General features: G+C 42.3%; 2 protein-coding genes across 2 annotated transcripts in view; one reads left to right on the top strand and one right to left on the bottom strand.

Moving 5' to 3' along the window:
- The window catches only part of LOC126368124 (uncharacterized protein DDB_G0284459-like), a 9,460-nt gene extending 2,386 nt beyond the window's left edge, over positions 1 to 7,074 (top strand). Inside the window, exons 5-11 of the mRNA XM_050011998.1 lie at positions 149 to 339; positions 1,469 to 1,678; positions 2,545 to 2,743; positions 3,349 to 3,558; positions 4,448 to 4,610; positions 4,691 to 6,397; positions 6,485 to 7,074. Of these exons, the coding sequence (XP_049867955.1) occupies positions 149 to 339; positions 1,469 to 1,678; positions 2,545 to 2,743; positions 3,349 to 3,558; positions 4,448 to 4,610; positions 4,691 to 6,397; positions 6,485 to 6,591 (2,787 nt within the window). The 3' untranslated portion in view covers positions 6,592 to 7,074. The remainder of the gene's footprint in view (positions 1 to 148; positions 340 to 1,468; positions 1,679 to 2,544; positions 2,744 to 3,348; positions 3,559 to 4,447; positions 4,611 to 4,690; positions 6,398 to 6,484) is intronic.
- LOC126368125 (condensin-2 complex subunit D3-like) lies at positions 6,850 to 27,702 on the bottom strand. Its single transcript, XM_050011999.1, has 21 exons — positions 26,625 to 27,702; positions 26,370 to 26,530; positions 25,621 to 25,740; positions 24,550 to 24,693; positions 23,559 to 23,685; positions 22,841 to 22,956; positions 22,217 to 22,411; positions 20,431 to 20,589; positions 19,591 to 19,743; positions 19,033 to 19,214; positions 17,126 to 17,285; positions 16,104 to 16,233; positions 15,250 to 15,330; positions 15,032 to 15,166; positions 14,088 to 14,262; positions 13,470 to 13,619; positions 12,455 to 12,591; positions 11,322 to 11,540; positions 10,333 to 10,412; positions 9,544 to 9,681; positions 6,850 to 8,794 (listed from the first exon to the last, which is right to left on the bottom strand). The coding sequence occupies exons 1-21, from the start codon at positions 27,280 to 27,282 to the stop codon at positions 8,585 to 8,587; spliced, it is 3,630 nt and encodes a 1,209-aa protein (XP_049867956.1). The 5' UTR covers positions 27,283 to 27,702; the 3' UTR covers positions 6,850 to 8,584.

The following is a 27,702-nucleotide window of genomic DNA, read 5'->3' as shown; positions in this document are numbered from 1 at the left end:
CTACTGTTTTTTTTTATTATGCATGTATATAAACTCGCGCCTGTAATAACGCACAAGTAATCAGAGAGACTTGTCGCCATGGTCGAATACGGCTGGAAAAATATACATATGGGCTATTTATTTCTACGTGTTTATTTTTGTGCTGTAGGAGTCGGGCAGAGCAGGGCGCGACGGCAAGCCGGCTTTCTGTCGGATATACTACTGTCACAGCGAACGGAACGCCGTCGACTTTCTCCTAAAGAAGGAGCGGGCCATGGCCAAGACAGAAGAACAGAAGAAACGCTGCAAGAACGCTTACAAGAGCTTCGAGATTATGGTCAAATACTGCGAGGAAGTCAAGTAAGTAATATCTCTCTCATTATTATTCTCATCTGGTGTTTCAACAAAAATATATTTTTAGGCATACTTTGTGATAGCCAATCTTCCAGATAGGTGTCTGGTAACGGTACTACTTAGCTTAGCTACCGGTTAAGTTCTGTATAGGCTAATTAGATAGTCAATGCCGGGTTAGGGCGCTTGTGCGGTGGAAGTACAGCCCCCCCCACCACACACACACACACCACACAGCCCCCGACTCACACAGTCCGCATGCTCTCCCCTTTACTCTATAGTGGCTTTTAGACTAAAGTAAGACCCAAAGGGGGTGAGGTCGGCGCCCGATACGAATTGGTGCGGAGCGGAGAATGAGCGTTCTATAAGTAGTAGATATTATTATTTATTCCACGGCCCCGTCACCTGTGACAAGGAGCTTAGTAAAGGTACAAGAAAGAAATTATGACTTGAGACATATAATAAATAAGCAATGAAATATGCGATACATGCGTCCGGTGATCGGTTCTAATGCGAAGTGAAGCAGCCGCCGCGGCGGAAGACGCGCGTACCCCCCTCGCCCCGCGCTGACCGCGCGCATGTCGTATGATTCATGGTATAAGAAGGCCAGTGGGCTTAGCACCGTAAGCACGCGAATCTCTCGTCGCGACAGAGATCATCTGTCTCTTTCTGTGCAGTACTGTGAGAGAGTGACGGGTGACGTATGACGAGGCGAGAAAGAGTCGCGCGCTTACGGTGCTAAGCCCGATGGTATACTTAAAAGTGACAGCTAACATTTCAAGGCTAGCCCAGCTGACACTATCCCACCCTGCAATGCCATTTTGTAAAAAATAAATATGGGCATTTATTTTAAAGTAAATACTTTGCAAGGAAATTTTGAACTTTAGTAAAAGGACATTTTGCGTTTCTGACATTTTGTGAATCTGTCATTTTGCGTTTTTGTCATTATGCGCCTAAACCAGATTTACTTACAGTTTTAATGATTTTTATGTATGTGACAAGTAATAGTAATTAAATACAGTATTTCACTTATTTTTCAATATACAAATTTACGTCCTTGGAATGTTGGAGATACCACTTACGTCATAGGATTGAGCACACCTGGTTTTCTTATACCATGGTACGGTTGTGATGGCAGATGTCGCCACAAGACGTTCTCGGAGTACTTCGGCGAGGAGGCCCCGCGCTGCGCGGCGCGCTGCGACGCGTGCGCCGACGAGCGCGGCGTGCGCCGAGCGCTAGACCAGCACCTGCGTCGCGCCATGAGCGCGCGTCTCGAGCGCTCGGGGTTCGTGTCCAACGAGGACCCCTCGCAGCTCTACGGCCAGGGTCGCTATGGCCAGCAAAAGTAAGCAAAACCACAATTAAACTACTATTCAAGCAAAAAAAGCAAATGGAATTCCATCTGCTTACCCCGGTGGGAAATAGGCGTGAGTTTACAAATTGCTCTAGAGCAATAAGGACGCCCAATTATATTGTATCCATGTGTTGTCTGTATGTGGAAATTGAGTTCTGTCTGTGCAATAAAGTATATGTCATTTGTATTGATGCAGAGGTGTAAAGTATTATACACCCACTCCTTGCTAGCTATGTTACGTGTGTTGTGTTGCTATATTGTGTTATGAAGGTTCTTAGATATGATTAAAGGATCCAGGGTCTAATGACGATCAGGTGGTCATAAGAACTCAACAGTAAAATGACGCAACTCCTCCCAATTTGGATTTGTTTAATGAATGTGATGAGCACTCTGGCCCCAGGTGGCTGGTATTAAGCGTCTGATGACGACCAGGTGGTTATAGGATAGGAACTCAACATTAAAATTAAGTAAAGTCCGCGAGTTTGGGTTGGTTTTATTTGTCTTGATGAGCGCTACGGCCCTAAATAATTGGTATTCAACATCTGATGATACCTAACCAGGTGGTTATAGGATAGGAACTCGATATATAAATAATGTAAGACCCCGGAGTTTGGATTTGTTTGATTTGTCGTGATGAGCACTCTGGCCAAGTGGCTGTTGATGGTTGGCATTCAGGGCTCTGATAATGATCAGGTAGCAATTTGTACGGAACCCTCGGTGCGCGAGACAGACTCACACTTTACCGGCTTTTTAACGTTATAAGGTTTAATTATCCTTACTGGCTTCCGTTTACTATGAAAATAAAGCTTTCATTAGTAGATCCTACAACATTTATAATTAAATTATATTATGTAAAGGGAAGCCGAGTCATACTACGAGAATGAGAGCGAAGGTTCAGACGGTGAAAGCAGCAGACGTCGAGTGGCCGAAGAGACGCGCTCGCTCATACTCAAGGAGTTCGCCAATAGAAGGAAAGAGAAGGACAAACGTGATAACAAGGAAGACGAGGCTGCTAAGCACTCCAAGTGCAGGGCGGCTGACAGCACTGGGACGAAGGTATTGTTATATTTTAATTTGAAACTGTATCCTTACTCTTCGGGTGCCTTATGAGTCCTAAATGGCCCTAAACTGCTAAGGAGTAAGGGAGCACTTCAGCGTCCTTATACTTTTAATATATCCTTAGCTTTTTAATATATTATACTACATATCTAGGACAAGCTTCAGCAGTGAGAAACAAAATGCAACCTGACACTGGAAAGGCATGCCTAACATCCCACTGGCAAAATAACATAACTGCTTATGGTCGAGGGACCGATCGCATATTGGCAGAATAAAAAAAAAAGGTTTTTAATATAAGACTAGCTCAAGGCCTGAAAAAAAAAACATAAAATAAACATAAGCAAAAAAAAAAAACAAGGAACGCATACAGAGATCGTTCCGGTGGCAAGAATTTTCCCACGAAAACTCTCCCTTTCGACCCGTAACTACTTCTCCATTCCCGGAATTACTACTGAGGGCATTAAAACTTTTTCTATTTTTAAAATATCATGTCGCCCTCTCAATATCTTAAAAAAATCCTATAATTTACACAGTCTTTGCAGAATCAAACACACATCGATAAATATTTAATCCTTACTAGTTATGACGATTCTTTTTTGTAGGTTAACGGCTTAACCGTCGCCGGTCGAGAAGGCTACATGTCACTGCTCAGGGACGCTTTGAACCACAATCTTGCCAACATGAAGAACACAGAAGTTCCCGACAGACCTCTATCTAGACATGATGTGGAACAATGCGCCGTAGAAATGGAGTACGACGCATTTTCTAAGAGCACGGTCGTCAGTCTTTATAGAAGAGCTATGACTAAATTGGTAAGTATAAAACAGTAGCTGTTACCCGAGTTAACTATCGACTCAAATCCTTATGCACGAACCCTTATGATCTTTTTCACTTTCAGTCGCTTAGCAATGTGAGTGCATAATTTAATGATAATCGGTTGAATAGCTACGCTTAAAAGCGTAACAACCTTATTTTCTCATACGAAGCAGGCGCCATAGATCCCCATAGCCTCAGTATCCCGGTCCACTAACACGCAATCCAATGCCCAGTTCCTTTTGTTCTTATAATATGCAATAGTCCCACACGAACCGAGAGTTGTCTTTGAGTGTACTCCCATAGTGCATACAGGGATAATCGCCGGTTGGTGTCACATAGACGGTGTTAGTGACATCATAATGAAAACTTTAAGGGATGCTTCAGGTCATTTTTCTGAGTAAATATCAAGTGGAATTTTCCATCGCAAAAGTATAGAATTGAAAATAATAATAAAAAAAAACACGAATTTTGCGACGGAAAATTCCACTTGATATTAACTCAGAATCATCGTTTGAATCACCCCCCTCAGTATTCGTTACGATGCCACTAACACCCTGTATATTTAGATTAGGTGTTCGGGTGTTAGGTGTTCTACGTGTTGGCTTCGGCCCCACGAACGCCTTCCTAAAGTCCGGGACTTCATAGGCCCGAGATATGGAAAGGACATACAAATAATAATATAACACTTTATTCCACACACATCCACGAGACGTAGTTAGTATTATATTTTAAAGTTTTGTAGCTGAAAAATAGTGAATCACATAATTCGATATACATAGTTTTACCACAACAAGCTGTTAGATAATAACATGTACCTGAAAACATGAGCAACGAACAAAAAAACCGTGTTACATAACATAATTTTAATTTATTTACAATTTCTAGATATCGGCAGTAAAAGCTTGTAAGGACTGTCTTTATCCACAACTAAAAACATTTGAGCCAAAGAAACGAAACACACTTGGCGAATTCGTAAAAGAATTTGAAGAACAAAGACAACAGAAAACGCAACAACACGGTTTTATCACTGCATCAGAGTTGGAAAAAGGTGGGTGTATTACCAAAACTAAGTTAAAAAAGGGTGGTGTGTTAAGTTAGTTAATATTCTAACATACAATTTGTTTTTAGATAACATATCAAGTAAGAACGAAGACAGGCCGCTATCGAAAGCAGACAAAGAAACTAAAAGAAAAGCAAACTCTTTCAAAAGAGATCCTCTACAACAAACTAAATTACAGTCATTCTTTAAAAAAACATCACATGAATCTCACTCGTCAGACAATAGCGAAGAAGAGACGCTTGTCATTGATGAATGCGGTAAACATAATAACAACGACTCCACACTTAAGCTAGAAGAAAACGAAAATGTGGATAGTAAATGTGAAAAGGATATCCACGACGACACTACTTTGAAAATTGATGAAATTGACGAACATGAAAAAACTGATAACGATGAAAGTCCAACCAAAACGTTCGTTATAAACATCACATTGCAAGGTGTACCTCGTAAAACCAAGAACAATAGCGTAAGTGAAGATATACCTAATAAAAAAAGGAAAGAAAGTACGAGTGAAGATATACATGAGGTTATAAACAAACCAGTATCCCCGTTAAAGAAGCCCACAGCTAAAAGAAAAATAAAAGCTTTGTTTGGTGAGTCATCTGATAGTGATATAGAACCTGAAGACATAAATGAGGTAAAGATGAAGTCAGATAAATCAACGAAGGTCAAAACGAGTCAAGATGAGACACGAAAAGTAAAAAAAGAACATCACGAAGCTAAAAAGATTAAACTTGAAAAAGATGTACCAAAAAAAGTTAAAACCGAAAAACATGAGCATAACAGAATTAAGTCTGATCATTCAGAGTCGAAAAAGGTGAAACAAGAAAAAAGCGAAAAGGAAATGAAACATGTTAAGAGGGCACACGATTCTACTCCTACAAAAAAGGACTCGAGGGAATCGAAAAATAAGAAAGAAGAAAAGGAGTCTACAAATACAAAAGAACCGAAAATTAAGAAAGAAGAAACCTCCAAGAGGAGAAAATCACATGAAAGCAGTAGTAAGCACACAAAAACAGGGGAACAAAAGGTTCCTGAAAATCCACCCGGCAGCGCCAAATCAAATACTCATAGTGTTAAGAATTCAAATTCAGTCTTTGGGGAATTGTCAGACAGTGATTCTGAAAAGGAGCTAGTTATAGATGATGGCACAGAATCTCATGGCAAACAGGGGTGGGGCGAGACTCGTAATACTTCTAATGAAATAGAGAGTTCAGCAGCAGATGATATAAATGCAGATGAACCTGCACATTCCCAGCCAAACAGCTCTAATGAAATAAATAGTTCCGCTTCGATAGAGAATTTAGAAATAGACGATGTAAAGCTAGATAAGGCGCATAAATTAAGTAAAGAAGCGGATAAAGTGTTACAGGAATTAAAGCAATTCTCAGAAATGCCACCTGAACCTGTAGTAGCCGTTAAGCCTTCACCTGAGAAGAAACCGCCTACGAAAATGTCGCCAGTTACAATAAAATCATCAAGTAAACACATTTCCAAAGAATCTTCTAAGAAAAGCAAACTGAGTTTGAACAATAATAAAGAAAAGCATAAAGAGGACAGGAAACACAAGTCACACAAGTCTGAGAAAAAGGATAGGGAAAAGAGGAAAGCTGGAGAGGAAACATCATCCAAGAAATCTGATAAAGTGGATGTTGCTGGACTTGTGGTGAAGCTGTTGATGCCTTATTACAAAAAGAAAAAAATCAGCAGCCGTGACCTGTTTAAAATTACCGCAAGGCACATCGTGCATCAGTTGCTAGCGATTCAAGTAACAGGTAAGAATTACACCAACTGACATTATTATACATATATAAGATAAAGATTTTTCCAAGATTCTTTCATTATTTTTTTTAATGTTTCAGAAGAAGCAGCGATCGACATGCTTCTGAAGAAAGCATTTAGCAAACAAGTGAAAATAGAAAATGAGAGTGACTTAGTAGTTAAATTAAATTTAAGCAATAATATGTAATATTTATTTATATTGTTATCTATTTATGTAGATATTTTTTCGGCACGTTTAAATGCCTATCATTATTCTTCTATGTCGTTTAATAAATATATTTTAAATTATTTAAACAAGATTTTTTTATGTAAAATATAAATGCTAGAATAAATTGGTTATTAAATATGTAAGACATGACTGGATCACACATGAATTAATATGAATAGTAGATTTACATTCTTATTTATTTATTAGATTTGAGTTAATAAATAATAACAACGCAAAGAAAATAGTCATAAAATACATTTATTTAGTAACAGTTCCTTAGACATTTGGTCGAAAAACACGATTTTGCTTAGAGCATTTTTTGCATTCATTCATACCATAATAGATCAAATGAGCACAAAGGATCTTAAAACTAGTTATGTAACATAAATATACTTAATATAAAAAGTTTTGATTTATTGATGTCAGAATGTTGAGTTGTAAATATAATAAATATGACACCTTTATTCGGGTTTGAAGTTACGGCCTTTATATTTGTAGTATAATAAAAAATAGCTGCGAGCATTTAGCGCTAGTTCTCAGTAGGTCGCTTTTCGTATATTATCCTCGGTGCTGTGAGTTCGGGAGGCCAGTGCGAGGGGCCGGGAATGGGGGATGTTACCCCTACAGGTACCGCGTCCTCACAATCTTGTATCGTATTAGGCGGCCATTCCGGGTAAGGCGTCGGCAAAATTTCTCTCGTTGGTACAGTCATTATGTCAGGCCAATGCGATGGACCAAGATTCGGGGACATTTGTCGTGTCGGCCTGTGCCATTGTGGATAGACGGGGGTCGGCGAGGTTGGTCGTGAACTATCTGAGATGTACACAGTATCTGGCCAATGGGATGAGCCAGCGACCGGCGACTTTCGTCGTGACCGATCTACACTCACTGTGACGGGAGACGTGCGACCTGATAGATCTCTTATATTCATAGGGATCGGTGGTGGTCGACGTGAACGTTGTATAGTCACTGTTATGGGTGACGTTCGACCTGATTGACATATCAAGTCCATTGGGATGGGTGGTGGCCGCCGCGATCGCCCTTTCATAGCCATTGTGTCGGGTCTCGACGAAGGCCCTGGTGTAGGTGACATATCTCTGCCTTGTCTGTGTGAGGGACCAGGGATAGGTGATGTATGTCGCAAACGTTCTCTTATTTCTTTGTCAGGTCTGTGTGAAGGCCCCGGAATCGGTGATATATTTCTATGTGACGATCCAGGCATTGGTGATGTGTGTCCTGAACGCCCTCTTACATTTTCTGTGTCGGGTCTGTGAGAAGGTCCAGGAATCGGTGACCTTTCTCGTGATATATATCTGTGCGATCGGTTAGGGCTCACCGGTGTTGGTCGTTCGTCGGTAATCAATATGTCAGGTCTGTGGGAGGGGCCAGGTATTGGTGACGTTGTTCTGAACTGTTTGTGTGCTTGGCGAGGTGTAGATGTTCGTCGAGATGGTTCTTGCAGATCCATTACATCAGGTGAGTGGCAAGTGAATGGCGTAATTTTCTGCAAAGTCATGTCCCGTCGACGTGGCTCCACCGGGATTGGCAATATTTGTAGCATCGGTTGATTTCTATTCCCCACGTCGGGTCGATGTGAAGGACCAGGAATTGGAGATATTCCTCGGATGAGATTTTGTATGCTAACCGTATCAGATATGTACAAAGGAGGTGCGATTACCTCCTCATCCATCACATCGGGCCAGTAGGAGGGGCCGGCGATAGGAGAAATCGATCGGGGAAGACGTTTTCCATGGCACGTATTCAGTCCAGCGGGGTCGGCAACGGGCGACGTTTCGGGCGTCGCCTGTGGTATATTTACCAAGTCGGCCTGTTCCGAAGGGTCAGCGGTTTCCGTCTGCGTTAACTGTTGTATTAGTTTTTGTTGGTCCAAAGTGTAGGTGCAATTGATAATGGCGACTTGTTCAGCTAGTATCTCTATAGCTTCCGGTCCTGTCTGGCCGGATAATCCGAATCAAATGCGTAGTGCGCGTTTCCTGGGCGGCGACCGTGCGGATCGCTGCGGTCCGCGTTTGCGAGGCGCGCGCGGCGTCTCGGGCTCGTGCGTGGTCGATGACGTCACGAGGTTGCGCGTGTTGCCTATTGTGGACGCGACACCGATCGTCTCTTGGAAGTGTCGCACGCGTTCTACTAGTTCCTCGTCGATTTCTATGAGCTCCTCGATCTGTTTTGTAAAGAAGAATAGGGTTAGTAAATTTGTATTTTGACTATAATAGATTCGCTTTTGTACTTACTATTCTATTACAGTAAATGACGGACAGAAAATGCGCAAGGTCTTTGTTGTAATAGTAGGGTCTTTCCACATAATGCGTTTTAGGGTGCCGGGTCTACCATAGGTAACGGGACCTTATTTCTAAGCCCACGCTGTCTGTTCGTTTGTCCTAAATTTAAAGGGCTGTATCTATTGAACCGTAAGAAATAACAGGAAATTTTCACAGATTATGTGTTATTATAACATAAGCTCACGGGTACATCTATCGCAAGATGAACTAAGTACCCACACCCCACCGAGCTTTCTGTTAGACCAATGTGATAGATAGTTGAAGAACCGTGTTAGTTGCACTTGAGATGAGTTAATAACTCATTGGTAGAAGCCCAGTACGGGGATTCGATTCGGCTATACCCTTTTGAGAAGCATACTAGTGCTACCACAAGACCACAGTATGCATTTGACCACAATCTTATCTGAGTGACGAGGCGATTTAAAGCTAAGATTATAAAATAAAGTACAAGGGCTAGTGAACACATACCTCTTAATTAAAACACATAATAACGGGTCCTTACCGCATTTAAAGCAGGGATATGAGACTCCCGATATTGCACTCACCTCAGATCCCTATGTTAAACGTGGTAAGAACCCGTTATTATGTGTTTTAATTATGATAATAACCGCGTAAACTTAAAACCACGTACCTCTTGTCGATAGTCCGCGAGCAGGTCGTTGGCGATGCGCACGAGGTAGGCGGCAACCTGCCCCCCCCGCACGCCCAGCTTCGAGTAAAGTTTTAGTACTGCCGGCACCACCACCTCCGCCACCGTGCGCTTCATTTTCTGAATACAAATATTAATTATAACTTATCACTATTTTTTATTACAGCTTCTCTCCTAAGCATGGAATAAGGAATAATACTACGTATAGAACGGCAACTCTCCGCTCCCCACCAGCGTCTGAGCTAGTTCCCCCCCCCACCCCTCGGTCTTATTTTAGTCATCAATCGTATGGGCGTCAGACGTCACACACAGAGATGCTCGCGTACGATAACGTCAATGTGTAATGTGTAGTGTCTGTGTAAAACGAGGTGTTTTGTATGTCTGGGCTGTGCGCTAAGCTTACACACATACATAAGAGCACGCCTATTTCCCGTTGGGGTAGGCAGAGGCTTGGAAAAAGTGCTATTTGCTGTTTCTTTCGTCCTAACTGTAATTGTTATTTTTCTTGTGTTTGTGCAATAAAGAGTTTTGTCATCATATCCCCAGCGTTATCCCGTGTTTATAGGCTCCGCTTACCTAACGTGAAGATTTGTCAGATCCGGGTATAAAAAAAATAGTTTTTTATTGTATTGTAATTATGTACTGCGATAGTCGCTGTGGCGACCCTTTTTTTGACGTGACTTATTGTAGGTTTGCTTCGGATGCCATTAACTACTTGGCCGGACCAATGAGGAGCGCTGATGGCTCTATAAACCGTGATAAAATGCTTACATGGGAAACAATGTTTGTCGTCACTCGTTCCTGCAAATCGTCTATGTCACCAGGATCACCGCCAGCCTTCTCTGGTTTTCCTAAAAACAAAAACATGAGTTTAATATCATCATCCCCCTAGCATTATCCCGATTTTTCACAGGGTCTGCTTACCTAACCTAAAAATTTGACACGTCCGGTTATTGACAGAAGCGACTGCCTGGCTGACCTTCTAACCCGCGAAACGAAAACCAGCCCAATACTGGTTAGGTCACATACCAGGTAAGGTAAGGTTATAAGTTTAATATCATAATGCTCAAAAACTCTGGCTCACGATCCAGACCTCTCGACCTCAACCAGGGAACGTTCGGATCCCGGGGGAAATAAGTTCTCACCTAAGAAACTAAAAAAAGTAAGTAAAAGTAAAAAAAAAGAAAGTGAAATTTGTGGTAAACTACAAAAAATACTTTCTGATCCTTTGACGCCAACTTGATAGGTGGTGAGCCGTATCGACCACTATAATAGTCGAGGCAACTGTGTTAATAAAATTGCACTGAAGATAAATTACTAATTAATTGGTTTAAGTCCGGTACCGGGGTACGAACCCGCGCTTTCCGTTTGAGAAGCAAGCCGGTGAACCATATTTTTTTACGTGATTTATTGTAGATTCAAATTCAAAAATATCTTTATTCCGCAGGTTAGTTACACTTTGAATCGTCAATTTTACATAACGAACGTCTCAACCGCCTAAAACTACTGCAGCTTCTCACAACCTGTATAGCCGGGGAAAAGAGACTGCAAGAAAAACCTCGGCACAGGGCCCTAGACGTTCTTTAAAAAAAAAAACATAAAATATTGGTATACAATTGAGTAATTTAGTTGCCTAATATCAGTTCTCAGACAGTTAATCCCATGCATTCATATCTTTAAGATTTGCCGCAAATGGCATTAACTACTTGGCCGGATAAATGGGGAGCGCAGTGACTTTAAGAAGAAAAGCTATATCTGACTTGGTAGTTTCATCCTGGGCCCGCAGAGCAGCGTGATGGTATCGAGTAGTGCTGCGCTGAGGCCCGGCGACAGTTCCCCGTCGCCCTCGTCGGCCATGTCGGCCGCGTGTTCTAGAACCTCGGTGGCCAGTCGACACTGCACGTTCAGTCGCTGGACGAGTGACAGTCGTTGCAGCATCACGTCGTATATCAACTGGCGCGCGTCGAAGGATATCGACGCTGGAATATACGAATTTAAAATACAAATATTATTTATTCTCGGACATTTATTGCACACAACACCTAATGTGTGTTATATCTATATACCTGTTATTATAAGCTGTACGTTTTCGTTGAATATATAAAATAAAAACAAGAAGTTAACACAAAATTTATCAAAATCAGTGAAGGGTTAAGAGCTATCTATTTTAAAGTTGTATCACAGTTTGGATCCTTTGCTATTTTCAAGTTATGTCCCAGTTTTAGATCCTTACATACTCTATTGTACACATTAATACATTATTAATGACAAAAACAAAAATAGATACAAAAGGATCCTTTGCTGTTTACAAGTTGAATCACAGTTTGGAGGTCGTGGCTGTTCTCAAATTGCATCACAGTTTGGGCCCTTAAGCGCCCTTAGGGCCCTCAAGTGAAATCACAGTTAGGTTCGTTTGATATTTACAGTTGAATCACAGTTTGGATCCTTTGCTATTTTTAAATTGCATCATAGTTTGGGGTCTTTGCTGTTTGCCATGATAGCGTCATAGGTTATCTACTATTATCAAGGGTCATCTTAAGTGTTTTCAAGTAGTAGTAGTTAGTTAGTTGTGGCGTCGCCTCCAAGAATCTTATATATTTATTTACAGTATTTTTGATGAATATGCCATTTAGATTTTTTTTCAGTTGTCGGTTCGTTCCTTTGGAAAAAACGTATTTTTATATAGACGAACCTATTATCCTATTATCGCAATCTTTCAATTATTATTTTTTACATTTTACCTCACCTTATGGTTGCCTGGAAGGAATCGCTTTAAACGATAAGGCCGCCATTTGCCATGTACTTAATTAAGAGACTTTTTGTAATTATTTATTTTTAGTTTGGTGCAATTAAGTGTATTTGTATTGTATTGTATTGTATCCCATATATTTACCGGAGGGATCGTTGTTGTAGTGCAGCACGCAGTCGACGAAGTGGTGGTAAATGGCGTCGGCGGTGAGGCAGCACGTGACGTAGTACTCCGGGGGCTCGCGCACGTCCAGGTCGTCGTCCGCTAGCAGGGCGCAGTACCTGGGGGCACATAGCTATCTAAAGAGGGCATCGTAAGACCGAATGTTCTTTTAAAATCCAAATCCCATTGTTTAACTATTGTGTCTGGAAATCTCGGCCTTAGGAGGATATACATCCTAATTTTATTTTAAGTTATACCTGTCGTTTTCTTATTCGCCGTTTGACGTGTGTTGTCAAGTTAATTTGGTCGGCTTATTTGCCAATAAAAAAAAATGAGAGGATTGTTTAAATTTCTGCTTAAAATTGACGTGTGTTTTATAAATTTTACGCCTGCCGATTACCCGTCCCTTTCTTTTCAGCGGATAAGAAAATGACAGGTATAACTTAAAATAAAATTAGATTGTGTATACAGGGGGGTTAAAATGGCCACATCGAAGCAATTCATCTAAGAAAGCAATATTGCTATTTGACATTTGTTTGCATTGCGCACTTACTTTTATATGCGCAAACGTCAAATTGCAATATTGCTTTCTTAGATGAATTGCTTCGATGTGGTCATTTTAACCCCCCAGGAGTCAGCACGATTTTGCGCTAAGAGTGCATAGTAAGATACAAATAAACATGTAATGCTAAAGGAGAAGATTAAAGATACCTCCCTGGAATGCAACCCGCTTCCCTGCGTATGCATAGTGCCATACACCGACACACGTGTACTATCACACGCCCACATAATAGACGTGATCAGTGCGAGGCATCAAATATGGTAGTTGTAAGATTAAAGTTGGTTGCTGTCCACATAATTATGTATCACTGTGGCGTATGGTACAGTTTAGTCATCGCTTAGAGACGGCAGCCACACTATCGATTTATGATTTGCGTCGGCGATACTAATACGGTGTATGGTTATGTGGATCCAGCTATACAACGTGTCGTAGTACCGGTAGTAGAGCGGCGTGCGCAGGCGCAGGTACCCGGCCAGCAGCAGGCGCGTGAGGCAGCGCGCGGCCACCCGCCGCAGCTCCGGCGCCGCCTGCGTCGCCAGGCAGCCACACACGCAGCCCAGCAGCGGCTCCACGATGCACGTGTATCTGTCGTCAGGCGGAAGAACGGTTGACTTTCACTGTGAGGTGGCAGGTTCGAATTCCAGCAAGGGCTTAAACCAACGATTTTCGAATTTGTTTTCGGTTTGATGTAGGTATGGATCATAAATGATTATCGCGTGCTTAGCGGTGGAGGAAAACACCGTGAGGAAACCCATATTCCCGATAAATGCGTTTCAGAGCTAACCTAACCTAACCTGTATTGGGTTGGTTTTCCGTTCGCGGTTTGGAATGTCAGAAAAACCGGACATATCAAACCTTCGGGTTAGGTAAACGCACCCTGTGAACACGCTGTGAACGCGAGGGAGATTATGATTTACTTTCAGTAACTAGTCAGAAAGACATTTCGTAGCCGATGTATGCGTGCGTGCGTACGTGTTTGTTTGATGGACCAATCCAACCTTTTGCGGTACGCTATTACTAATTTGACTGAAAGTGTAGCGGTGTCATAGTTACCGGGTGCATATGTCTGTGAGCGCGAACAGCGCGTTGACCCTGGGCGCGAGCGGCGCGCGCGGCGCCTGCAGCAGCGCGGCCAGCGCGGGCGCGGCCGCCGCCGCCGCGTCCCGGGACCGCACGCACAGCCGGCCCAGCCCCGCCACGCAGCAGCCCAGCGCCGCCGCCGACCACTCTGCACACCAATACAACCAACTTATCACGACAACATTTCGATTGATCTCGGTAGATTGCCGGCTGGTGGATACTATGGCCACACTCCAGAAACTACATACAAAAATATCATTCTACAATCAAATCAAGAACTTTATTCTTAGGGTCTACCCACATCTGGCAACACCTCATCGAACTGTCCTATACTTCCATCCTTATCTGATGCTCAAAACGGTTAGTTGCCAGAGCGAGAGAGAGCGACCGTACGCGGCAGAATCGACGAGGCGATAGCGATCGCATTTCGTGCTTGCAAGCGATAACGCGGGTGAGCATACCGCGTGCCCCCTAACGCGTAGTGCTAGCTTCTTAGCGGCTTACGGCAAATAAGAATAAAGTGAGACCCAGTGAGGGCGAAATCGGCGCCCGATACGAATTAGTGCGAAGCGGAGAGTTACCGTTTTAAACGTGGTATATGCGTAGCTATTCTATGACGCAGCAGCGTAGGTGCCCTAGCGAGCGCGACGGTAGCTTCGGCGTCCAATAAAACGGTGCTACAGCCAACCATCCTGCTTTCCCTTGACGAGTACTTTACTCGTACAACGAAACGCTTTGCGTCTCGCTCGCAGGCAATAGTTCCACAACACGAAGGTTGCCATTACACCGAGAATGACGCCAGCCATGTGATATCACGCCAGTGCTGCGTTGCGCTGATGTTTTGTTCCGGTGATGCTTTATGAAACCTGCGCGTTGTATCGGCGTGTTGTTCCAACAATGCTAATCTAGCGACATACCAGGTGGTGGGTTCTGCAGCGCGTTCAGGAACAGCTGCAGCAGTGTGGGCACGGGCGGTACAGGCGCAACTAGGGACAAGTCAGCGGCCCGCAGCCATTCTTCCACATCCATACTGTTCGCTGCGCGCCGCTCAGCTATAAATACGCCAAACATTAATACTCAAACCAAAAAACTTCCCCAGATAATCTTTGTAGAGTATATCTTAACACAAACTTACACATTTGCAACAATTCCGTTGCCCAAGTCAGATCGTGGGGGTCCAGGTGAGCCGCTAGCGCTGCACACGACAGTCTGCAACCTGTACACGGAAAACATAGGTTACACCACCATCAACCACATGCGGTGGGTGTTTTCATCAAAACGATGATTAGGAGATGTGACGGGTGTCCCCGAGACGGGTGCGCTGGGTGTTCCCGAACCGATCCTGACGGCGCGAACACTTCTTCAGCGCAGCGGGACATGGACGTGATATTCAGATATTGCTGTAAAAGTATTCTGCGCAGCATAAAACCCTTGTACCCGGAATCGACCAAGCACAGCGCGCGAGAGAGCGAGAAAGGCGACGCTCAACTCCTTTCCGTTTTGATAGAAATAGGGTGGAAACAGGGTATTTCACTGGGTCAAAGATAAATTATATAATGCTGATCTACAAATAGAAGCTTCTCTATCTATAATCAATCTCATTTTAATTTCCGACTTATTTTCGAATTTTATTTATGAATAATGTAACAATGAGTACGACGTTTGACCGCTTTTATTGATGACGTCACAGGATAGTATTTCCATACAAACTCCGAAGAAAACTTTTGTTTTGACGTTTCGTTCCGCCCACGTGCAACAGATGGCGCCACATTCAATAATGCAGTCTTCAAGCAGTCGTGAAACGCGATATTGAAGTTTACACAGCAAGACGCATATATACAACTTCCAACATAACACCGTTGGATCGTCGATCCCTAGTCACATTACCAACTTGTAGCTAGCGGAGTACTATGCTTTGTTCGGTACCCCGAAAACATCCTTTGGCGGCAGCACATCCTCGCCGCCAAACAGTGCTGGTGGAGCACGTACCATGGTCTGTGGCGGAGGCCAGCTGCGTGACGAGGTAGTTGCGCAGCGCCGTGCGCTCGGCAAGCCGCGCCCACCGCGACCATGACGTCAGCAGCTCCAGCGTCAGCCGCATCAGCCGCCCGTCTTGGACCTGCCCCACGATACTTTATTTCTTTCAAACAACAAAACTGGAGGGGGGAAGGTTTTATAAACGCCACATTGCACACTTTCTTTTATATGCGCAAATGTAAAATTGCAATATTACTTTTTTATATAAATTTCTTTAGTGTGGCCTCTTTAATCCCCACATCCTAAATCACTGAATCAGATCAATGAACTGTGGTTTTGCTTGTGTTTTTTTTTTGTGTCTTAACACACAATTTAAAGTTACACAACATAATACACAAAACAACAATAGACATATTACATAATTATAATAAAACGAATGAGTTTGAAAAAATATAAATCTTCCATTAGCTTTTGGAAATACACTCACATAATATGCGAGTATATTTAACATTAAAGGTCTGAGCATATAAGCACACCCCGAGAACTCTATACAAACATCACATTGCTACCGTGTGCCGCGTAGAAGAGTACCAGGGGTAGGGAGAACAGTAACTTTCCACAGGTGGTGCAAGACCTCAAATTGGCCCCTCCGCCCCTCAAAATACAAAACCCAGTTGCTCCCCTCTAGATACGGGGTTACTGGCCAGGGTGGACCAGTCTTGTCGATTTTCCGCCTCGCATAATATTGTATCGGGCGCCGACCTCACTCCCTCTGAGTCTCAGTCTGAGCCGTAGGGAGCAACGAGAAGGGAAGAGTGCGCAGACTGTCTCGCTCGCACTTACGCGTTAGGCAGCACACGGTAAGATTAAGATTTTTGTATGGAATGTCCGGGCTGTGTGCAGGTACTGCGACAGCGGAATTGTGTCGGTGGCACTATGTCAAATAGTTTTTCAGAACACTCGCCATTATGCAGTCGGTAGAACACGCAGAGGGAACTTGGGAAAACTCAGCGGTTGTTACTTGGTGAACTAACCTGGTTGTCTTCAGATATCTTGTAGTAGTAGTCTAGCACGAACTTGATTTCGTTGTAGTTGACGTGTCGCGCCGCGCTGGTGAGGAACACGAGCGTGTACAGGTCGCGCTGCTCGTCGCACGCGCCCAGGTGCGTGCTTAGCACGTCCACCGTGCGGTGGCTGGAACAAATCACAATATTACTATGGGTCAGCGCAGACCACGGGGTTTAAAAAGGCCACATCGAAGCAATTCATCTACGAAACCAATATTGATTTTTTAGTTGAATAGGGTAGTTTCCAACTAGTCAAATCAGTTACTTTTTACTAAACGTCAAAACACAAATTTACTATGGAATTTGTATGAAATAGCGCAGAGTGACGTCATAGATAAACGTGATAAAATAATTAAAACACATAATAATGGGTTCTTACCGCGTTTAAAGTAGGGATATGAGATTCCCTGGCCTGTATGATAATAACCGCGTAAACTTAAAACAATGTATAAAGCCCTCCGGACTCGTGGTCACACCAGGTTGTCACACCAGTATGACAAACAGGAATTTTATTCTTGTTTGTCACACCGCTAACAATACAACACCTTTTATCACACCATTGTTAGTGCGGAGAATATCCCTATGATAAAAATATATCGATATTTGCCATAAGGCATTATATTTGTGCAAAGAGATTAATTATGTTTAATAGCGCATTTTTTTTGTTTATTCCTATCTTCTATCACTGGCGAACTAATGGATTTTTCCATAATTACCAGTTTTTTTTTTATTTGATAATAAGTCATATTATCGCATTAACTACTTGGCCGGACGAATGGGGAGCGCTGAAGGCTCTAACCCGGTACAACATTTAAGACAACAGGCCTGAGGGTGCCCAATTGGGCGCGAACCTCGGCTCAAGGCGTCGTCTGAGAGGAAAAATGTTTGAAAGAATTAATCGATAGTGATAAGTTTCTGTTAAATAAAGTATAATTTCGTAAATAAAATCAATTTTAATTTATACGCCGATAAACACAGCACTACTTAATAATGACAAGTCAGGATAAAAGGTGTAGTATTGTTAGCGGTGTGACAAACAAGAAAAAAATTCCTGTTTGTCATACTGGTGTGACAACCTGGTGTGACCACGAGTCCGGAACGGTATAAAGGTGATAAAATGTCGGACTTATTATTATGCTTTTCAAAAATAAGTTTATAATATAAGTTTTTAAAAATTCATAAATAAGTTAAATAGAAAAAGAAAATGTTCTTCGTTAATTCCAGATTTGTCTTTTTTTAGTAATCAGAATTTATAAGGGGTATAAACGGCCATATTGTAGAAATAACATGAGACGCAATATGTTGAACGGTATTTTATTCTCATGATCGACTGTTGAATGACGGTAGCATAGCAACCATCTAATCTTAATTTAATCAGATATCTGTTTATAAAAAAAAAAGCTTTTGTATACAGTAACTTACGAATGATAATGATAAAATTGCAATCTATCACATACAATATAGATTGCTGGTAAAGTTGCTATGTGATCTGCGCCGCGGTAGAGCTATCGTAGTTATCTGTTTGCAGGAATAGTAGTGAAAAAGATGGGGTTGGACCGGTGACAGCGGTTCTCATACGAAAAGCCACTCCAACCTAAAGAGGCTATAAATATTCTATTCCCTGGGTAAAACGCACAAATAACGGGTTCTTACCGCGTTTTGTGTGTTCTCCACCAACCCGCATTGGAGCAGCGTGGTGGAGTATGCTCCATACCCCCTCCGGTTGATTGAGGGGAGGCCTGTGCCCAGCAGTGGGACGTATATAGGCAGTTTATGATAAGAACCCGATATTATGTTTTTTAATTATGATAATAACCGCGTAAACCAAAAAGGCACAAAGTATAAAACCAACTTCACAAATACAAATAACTTACGTAATACAGCGGGTGGTCTTAGCGAGCTGCGCGAAGGCCTTCTGCAGGTGTCGGCGCATGTTGTGTCGCGTGATCCCGGCCAGGAACAGCCATGGCCGCGGGTCCTCCCCGGCGCCGCCCTCATACTTCTGCAGTCGGAGCACCAGCAGCTGCTCTATCAGGCTGCCCACCTGCTCTTGAACCTGAACATTTGAAAAAAATTGGATATGAAATCTACTACTTGACAGTTGGATAAGTATTTTAAACATTACAAACGCTTATTTCATACCTTTTACGGTGGGTCACGTTACATTGCATTTGCGTGGCTTAGTGGCACATTTCAATAAACAAATGAACTGTCAAACTACGTGTCACTTCGAGTAACTTAAAACCTGACAGATGGTTTGTTTATTTTGTGATATTTCAAGTGGAGAATCATGGTCTGAATCAACCCTCAAAGTTTTCGTTACGATGTCACTTTTCTTCTTCTATCGTGTGGGTTGTGAGGTGGATTACCAACCCCATCAACACTGCGATGTCACTAACACCCTATATATCAGTTTAAACAATTAAGTTTACCCTAGTCTCAGGGTCGGAGAGCTGATGCATGGGTCCGTTGAGGAAGGCATCGAACACGGCGTCTCCCGGTTGCTCCGTGCACAGCTCGCCTATCGCTTGTACGGCTCCCGTCCGGACTATGAGACTCGCGTCGCGGCACAAGCCCACCAGGATCTGAACAATAACTTTTTAATTAAAAAAAAAACAAGTAAATACATCTTTGGGACCTAAGAAAAGGTAAGTTCCTGTACAACTTAACATGCTTAGAAATAAATATCGTCTATCACACGACATCTTACATCTTGTTCGCACTATCCTTGCGCTTATTGTAAGTTATTATATTAGTTTAAGTTTGTGTTCCTCTGAATATGCATAAGTAATATGCACCAGAAACACCATTCAATCTTATTTTAAGTTATACCTGTCATTTTCTCATCCGCCGAAGACGGAAAGGACGGATGATCGACAGGCATAAAATCTACGAAATATGATCGACGATCCACTAGAGTCAAGTTGGAAGTTGTATATATGCGTCACTGTAAACTTCGTTAGCGCGTTTCAGGACTGCATTATTGAATGGTGGCGCCATCTGTTACATGTGGGCGGAAACCTGGTCAACTAGTTGGGTCCGCGACAGATTTGCTCAATCATTTAACGTTAACAGTCAGTCTTAGTTAAGTCTTTTTGTAATTATTTCTTTTTATTTTGGTGCAATAAAGTGTATTTGTATTGTATTGTTAACAGCTGGCAATCATCCGTCTGTTTCCTTTTCGGCGGATAAGAAATTTACAGGTATAACTTAAAATTAGGAGATGTCGGCAGGGATCAGGGGCAATATTTTTTTTGTGAAAAGCAGCTTACCCCGAGATCATGCGGCGCGAGGCTGGCGGGCTGGGCGGCGCGCGCCAGCGAGCGCTGCACCAGCAGCAGCGCGGCGCGCCGCACGGCCGCCCGCTCGTCGCCCACGCCGCGCGCCGCCGCCGCCATCAGCCGCGACACCTCGCCCGACCCGTTCAGCTCCTGCGGGCGACGGCAGGCATGCCATGACGGAACCAGGTATGCTCAATCCTATGAAAAGCCGCCATTGCTAGCCGTTTGACGTAAGTGTTACATGAGTCTTACCATTACATTCGTATAATTCAAACACGTAATAACGGGTTCTTACCGCGTTTGAGTCATCCCGTGATCATGGCACTTGCAAGTGTCGAAATATCGAGAGTCTCATATCCCTGATTCAAACGCGGTAAGAACCTGTTATTATTTGTTTTAATTATGATAATAACCGCGTAAACTTAAAACAATGTATTACATTCGTATCTCCAACATTCCAAGGACGTATGTATTTAATTACTTGTATAACATTATATACAAATCAGTAAATTGTAAGTAAATCTTACCAACTGTAAATTAAAAACATTGGTCGTGGGTAATTTATTTTTTACAAAATGGCAACGGAGGGTGAGATGACTTCAGCTGGGCTAGCCTTGAAATGTTAGCTGTCACTTTTGAGCATACCTGGTTTTCTTATACCATGACAGAAGGTATCATTTTTGTCACAGAATACAAGAAAGAGGTTGGAAAGGCCCTAAAGTGTATTTTGTATGAGAAACTCTGTCACCAGTTCAACCCCACTCTCTTTTCCTACTACTCTTGCAAACGGATGACTACGATAGCTCTACTGCATCTCAAATTTCATAGCCACTTTACTGGCAATGTATATTTTACGTAATAGACTGCAATTTTATCATTACTTTTCGTAAGATCCTGCATACAAAGGATTATAACGGCCTCTGTGGTTCGAGCGTTGGGCTCACGATCCGGAGGTCCCGGGTTCGATTCCCGGTGGGGACATATCACAAAAAAAATACTTTGTGGTCCCTAGTTTGGTTAGGACATTACAGGCTGATCACCAGATTGTCCGAAAGTAAGATGATCCGCGCTTCGGAAGGCACGTTAAGCCGTTGGTCCCGGTTACTACTTACTGGTGTAAGTTAGTAGTCGTTACATGAGCCATGTCAGGGGCCTTTGGCGGCTCAATAGTAACCCTGACACCAGGGTTGATGGGGTTGGTAATCCACCTCACAATCCACACGATAGAAGAAGCCGATTATAATAAGGTTTTTAGCTTTTCTGATAAGGAGAGATCTCCTTGCATGATAGTCGATATTTGACTTCTTTTCTTGCAGATTATAATGCACAAGACGACCTTTTATTATATTTTCGCGGAGCTCCGTGAGTCACAAAATTTGCGGGTGTGCAATGTTGAAATGTTGAAACAAGTGGAGTGCAATGTTGAAATATATACTAGCTCATTTAGGTAGCGCGCATGGCGCTCTCCCTTGGCACTTCTTCTATTCCGTGGTTTATGTCCTAACATATGACGACGTAAGTGCAACGACATCGTTGGCTTAAGTAAAAAAAAATATTCTATCATAATTTTTCCCCATTAAACTTCATTTCCGTTTGGCTAAGCGTGCCTTTGCCCAGCAGTGGAAGAATATACGTTAAAATAATTAAGAATTAACAGGAGCGTGCTGTCAATACACAAGCGTTAAAACAATTGCATCTAGACTGGTTTATTTACTACAAAAAACTTGCGGCATTTATCAAAAATTTAAAACGATTATATGTGTTATAGTGATCTAACCTGTATAGCCTTCTTCATGGGCGCGCGGTCGCTCTGCAGGCAGTCGGCGAGGATGTTGAAGGCGCGCGTGCGCAGCGCGGACGAAGAGTCGTTGACGCGCTCGTACACGGCGCGCAGGATGCGGGCGTACGGCGCCGTCTGCGCGCGCTGCCGCAGCAGCCCCGCGATGTCCTCCGCTGACACCTCGCTACCCGGCTGCGGGGCGACACCGCAATAAATACACATAAATAACCTCACTGTATCCCACTTGGGGTCGCAGAAGTACATTTATCGCAAGATGAACTAAGCACCCACAACTCACCGAGCTAGCCATTAGACCAACGTGATACATGGATCAGCTCATGGGTAAGCTCGGTGACGTGTGGGTGCTTAGTGACTTTTTACAAGGGAAAATTGCATGAACGTGTCCATACATCGCACCATGGACGTGTATGACTCCTTTCGGCTTGAAAGAGCTGCGAGTTCACACCCCGTCCGAGACAGAAGTTTTCAATATAATTTTCCATTAAAACCATTACTTGAAACAATAGGAAAAGAAGAGAATATTTCAGCTATCAGCCCAAATCGGTTTGCGCTCCAACGTGGTGCGTATGACAGCAGGAGAACAACGACATTGATATTTACATCAGGTTGTGTGCTCTGGCTGTCTTGACTGCTGTCGTCCTCGGTGGAGACGGCTGGTAGCGGCTCGTCCGCAGCTGGCGCTGTAGGATTTTCGCCACCCCCAGTGACTGGAGAATCTAAAAACATTAACATGAATATGCCATCGGTTTTGAAGGTATCCCAGGAAATAGAGGCCTCCGTGGTCCCGTGGTTGAGCGTTGGGCTCACGATCCGGAGGTCGCGGCTTCGAATCCCGGTGGGGACATATCACAAAAATCACTTTGTGATCCCTAGTTTGGTTAGGATATTACAGGCTGATCGCCTGATTGTCCAAAAGTAAGATGATTCGTACTTCGGAAGGCAGGTTAAGCCGTTGGTCCCGGTTACTACTTACTGATGTAAGTAAATAGTCGTTACATGAGCCATGTCAGGGGCCTTTGGCGGCTCAGTAATAAGTTGGTAATTCACATTCACGATAGAAGAAGAGTGGTTGAGCGGTGTATTGCGCTGTTTCTTCTCCTCGGACATGACACGTTCCGAAGTAGTAGGTAGATTAAAATAAACTTTCGCTATCAATAAGTAGGTAGGTACTCTCTGATGATTCTACGACTTTTTGAACATAGGGTTACGCCTGTATCCCCCAAGGGGTAGGCAGAGCCTGCGGTATATAGTCCTACCCAGTCCTCGCCAGATATGTTTAAGTCTTATTTTGGATTTTTTTCGTGTTCTTGTTATTTACCTGGGTTTTCTTTAGACTCCTCCGGGTTTTCCCTAGGCTCCTCTGGGTTTTCTCTGGGGTCATCTGGATCATCTTCATTTGGTTTTTCTTCTTCTGGTTCATTGGTCAACAATTTTGATAGCATTTCCTGTTTGGAATTATTTTTGTTTATTACTATTTGCCATGACAAACCTGCCGTTTTCTTAAAGACTCCCGCGCACAAAGACGATAGGGGGAAGCGATTTAGGGCGGAGGCGGAGTTTGTATGCAACCGGGGGTATGTTGTTCAGGTGCCGGTCATGAGAGAGGTAAGATAATACATCTATTCCGGTCATGAGAGCGTGAGAGAGAATACATCTATTCTATTCAAACATATTATTATTATTTGGACATATGTATCCAACAAACTCGAACGATACAAAAGAGGACACTTCCTATTTCTAGAGAACTTTAAATGCACTAGATAAAGTGCAGTGACTGGTCGTCGTCTATATTGGATTTTTGTAATATAACATAATTCATAACGTAGCGTCACGCAACGCCTGTATCCCCGAAATAGGCAGAGGTGCATCCACTCCTCGCTGGCAGTAGAAACTTTATTCTTTGATTGAAACCGCCAAAATAGGCGAAAAGTGGGTTTATACACTATACGCCTCTGTTTGAGGAGCTCGGTGGCGCAGCGGTAAACGCGCTCGGTCTGCGATTGTTGAAGTTAAGCAATTTTCGCAAAGGCCGGTCATAGGATGGGTGACCACAAAAAAAAGTTTTCATCTCGAGCTCCTCCGTGCTTCGGAAGGCACGTTAAGCCGTTGGTCTCGGCTGCATTAGCAGTCGTTAATAACCATCAATCCGCACTGGGCCCGCGTGATGGTTTAAGGCCCGGTTCCCTATCCATCTATACGGAAGGCCCGTGCCCCAGAAGTGGGGACGTTAATGGCTGATGATGATGATGACGCCTCTGTTTACCTTTACAGGCGTGATGTTATGTTTTGAAATAGCTAAGGAACCTTACCAGCGCAATGTGTCGATGGGGTATCTTGCTAGTGGTGGAGAGGCTGAGCAGCCATTTGACTGTGGAGCTGTACGTCTTGTTCGGCAGCAAGCTCATCAGCCCCACTACGAGTGATACTCGGGCTTGGCGCACCTCGGAGCGTTCCTGTTTATGTTTTTTTGTGAATTAGGTAAATTCCATCGAATTACCACTAACATAGATACAAGAGTAGAGATAGCTTGATACAAAAATGCGGCGAAAACTTGGCGCTTGTTTAGCTATACATTCATACACAGCCGTATATACATTCAATAAAATCGTGTCAAATTAGGAAAGTACGCATCGTCTTATTACGTTTATTAGCGCGTGGTGCTTCGTAACGCGGTCGGGTTATACTGCTCGGATTGACCGGGAGTATTTGTTTTAGTGTATTTAAGATAAGATAAGATAATCGTTTAAACTAAAATAATAATTATGGTGGGTTTTACTGCGAAAATTAAAATATTTATACTATGCACATGCACAATGTCATTACTTATTAGAAAAAAATCCTTCTTTTTTCGTTTTGAGCTTCTATTTTTGCAAATTTTTACCACCCACTTCCCCGTGTTGCCAGTTCGGCACCTAATCGCGCACTGAGGTAGAATACTGCCAACGACGCGATATTAACAGTAACTTTGCCAAGTAAATTTATATTGACCAATAAAAACTTAATACTGTAATGTTCTAAATATGAAACTAGCATGTCTATTTTTTTTTCTCTGAGTTATATCTGCAATCAGTAAATGTCCATTTGTGTTACTATGAGCAGATGAGCTGAAAGAAAACTTGTCGTTATGAGAGATATATCCAGTAACATATCCTCAGCAATTAGCAGGGGAACTGCTTCAGCAATAAGGAGATTCAGAAATTTTAATTCATTTCCATCTCCATGATTTTTTTGCAGGAGCTCCCGAGCGTAGTGGTTGGGATGATGCGGAAGGCGAGTTCTGTAGCTTTTGCTCAGGCTATCAACCTCTTGTTTGACTATTGAGAATATTTAAATGGTGATGAATTTCATTATTTCAATGTTCTCATGTCTATTTGACTTACCAGACCATCAAGATTGTGACACAGGTGTTGCAGTAACATTACGTATGCAGGCAGGGCTGCTTTGCCATACCTGCTCAGTAGCAGGCCTGAGTAGGTCACATATGAGGCTCGGACAAGGTTCTGAAATTACATTTCAATACTTGCTAAACTGTGTCATGGACTATCGATTGGATAAATAACAGCGTAACTTGTGTGAACTCACATCGCCGAGCTTATATGGGGCCGTCCATTAATCATGTGATGTTTTTATGGCATTTTTTAACCCCTCCCCCTTGGTGATACATGGTGAGGTTCAAGACCTCAGGTCATTTGTAAAATGTATATTGTACCCTATTTCAATTATATGCTTTCTTTTTTTGTATTATTTCTGACAATAAACAAATTTTGATTTTGTTTTTTTATGTTGCCATTGGTGAATTTAAAAAGCATGAAATATTCTTATAGGATATTGACTATGTGATGAAAATATAAGCCTGAAATAAATTAGTGTGGTATTTTGAAGACCCCTCTCCCCTCTGAATGGTTACATAGTACCTATTTCTTATCAGCAAGTAGGTTCTAAAAGATAGTTTTACATTAAGGTTGAAAGTTGTTACATTGATGTGATTAGGACAATCAAAAAAGGTTTTCATCTTAAATTACATGAAAAGCCTACAAATTACAACTCTATAGTTTGATATGTCTCACTTGAAATACAAATGTTGTTAATAAAAAGCATGTGTTTTAAATAATATGATGATAATACGTACATTAGCATTCTTGCTGTCAACAGAAGCTGCTACAAGTTTGGGTACAATAGTTTTAAACAGCAGTTGGATTGCCGATGCATTCGGCTCTCCATTCGCATCGCAAATCAGAATGTCTATGATCTCATATATCACTTGTGCTATTTTTGCGAACTCAATCTTGTCTACAACATGAACAAAATATATTATAAAACTTATTTTAAGCCATAAAATAATTATAACTCAAATGAATGAAAAAGTGTCATGTACAAGACTCACCAACATGTAGTTTATTTACAATAGCACCACCAGTGACATCCACCAAGTTGGCGAGTATATCTTCAAAATTCATGTCCGAAGGGTTCAGCTGTAGTGACTCTATTATAACTCTTAAGTCAAGCACGAAGAATCTTAACTCTTTAATTATAGAGTTTACTTCTGCTGTAAGATCTTGTCTGTTATAATAATTGTCTTCATGCTCACATAATGCTTTGGGATACCCAAGGCACGCCAGAGATTGGGCAAACAACTGCGAGTGGTAGATATGATACGCTTTATACCCTGAGATTGATAAAAATTTATAATACACTCTGGATGCCAACAGGGCATTGTTCCTGTATTCTTTGGTAAGAATATTCTTTGTTCCATAATCTATGAAATAAGCCAACACGGCTAGTAGTTTCTGGTGTGGTATATGATGAGATAAAGTAGCCCAGGACTTTTCTTCATTGCCGGGTTCATCTGAACTAAGCCAGTTATCAATCGCCCGCATGATGTTTTTAAACACAGTTCGAGTTTCAAGTGATTCCAATATACTTTCATATTCTGACGGAAACTCTCCAAATTCAAGAAATTCTGAGTAGTATATACCTTGTACCCAGTCTTCGTCTAAAACGTCGAGCCGTAAAGTATTAAGTTCTTCCACAACCTGCATCATTTTGCAAGTTTTATTCTTTTCCTAGCTACAAATATCTATCACTGTATGTTCATTTGCAAAAGAATATAATCGCAATATTTAGAAATAAACAAACAAGTAAACAACTACAAAGTACCAACATAACCTAACCCGACGCCGTTTTCTTTATTAGTCTGTGGTTTAGTTTGACAGCTGCTCGATAATAACTAATTATCAACTATATATCGATTAACAAGACTGAATCGAATACAATCATTTTCTATGTCTATGAATACAATTAATCTAAAATATAATAGATTGTATTTAGATTATTTAGTCACTGTATAATCGATTAAACGATCGATTTTTTGCCAAATTATTCAAAGTCACGCTATGAGATGAAGCTACCTATGTTTATGCTCGGAAAAAATGAAGCAAAGAGCGAATCATTTGTCCTTTTCT

The sequence above is a fragment of the Pectinophora gossypiella genome, chromosome 7 (assembly GCF_024362695.1).
Source record: "Pectinophora gossypiella chromosome 7, ilPecGoss1.1, whole genome shotgun sequence".
Taxonomy (NCBI): domain Eukaryota; kingdom Metazoa; phylum Arthropoda; class Insecta; order Lepidoptera; family Gelechiidae; genus Pectinophora; species Pectinophora gossypiella.
Note: the sequence above shows the minus strand (reverse complement) of the source record. Positions and strands in the feature narration are given on the sequence as shown.

Excerpts from the sequence above, each read along its gene's own strand:
- LOC126368125 (XM_050011999.1), bottom strand. The coding sequence starts at position 27,282 with ATGATGCAGGTTGTGGAAGAACTTAATACTTTACGGCTCGACGTTTTA. Across the intron at positions 22,412-22,840 it reads GCCAGAGCACACAACCTGAT|CCGGGTAGCGAGGTGTCAGC; the intron begins GTAAATATCAAT and ends GTCGCCCCGCAG. Across the intron at positions 20,590-22,216 it reads CCATGAAGAAGGCTATACAG|GAGCTGAACGGGTCGGGCGA; the intron begins GTTAGATCACTA and ends CGTCGCCCGCAG.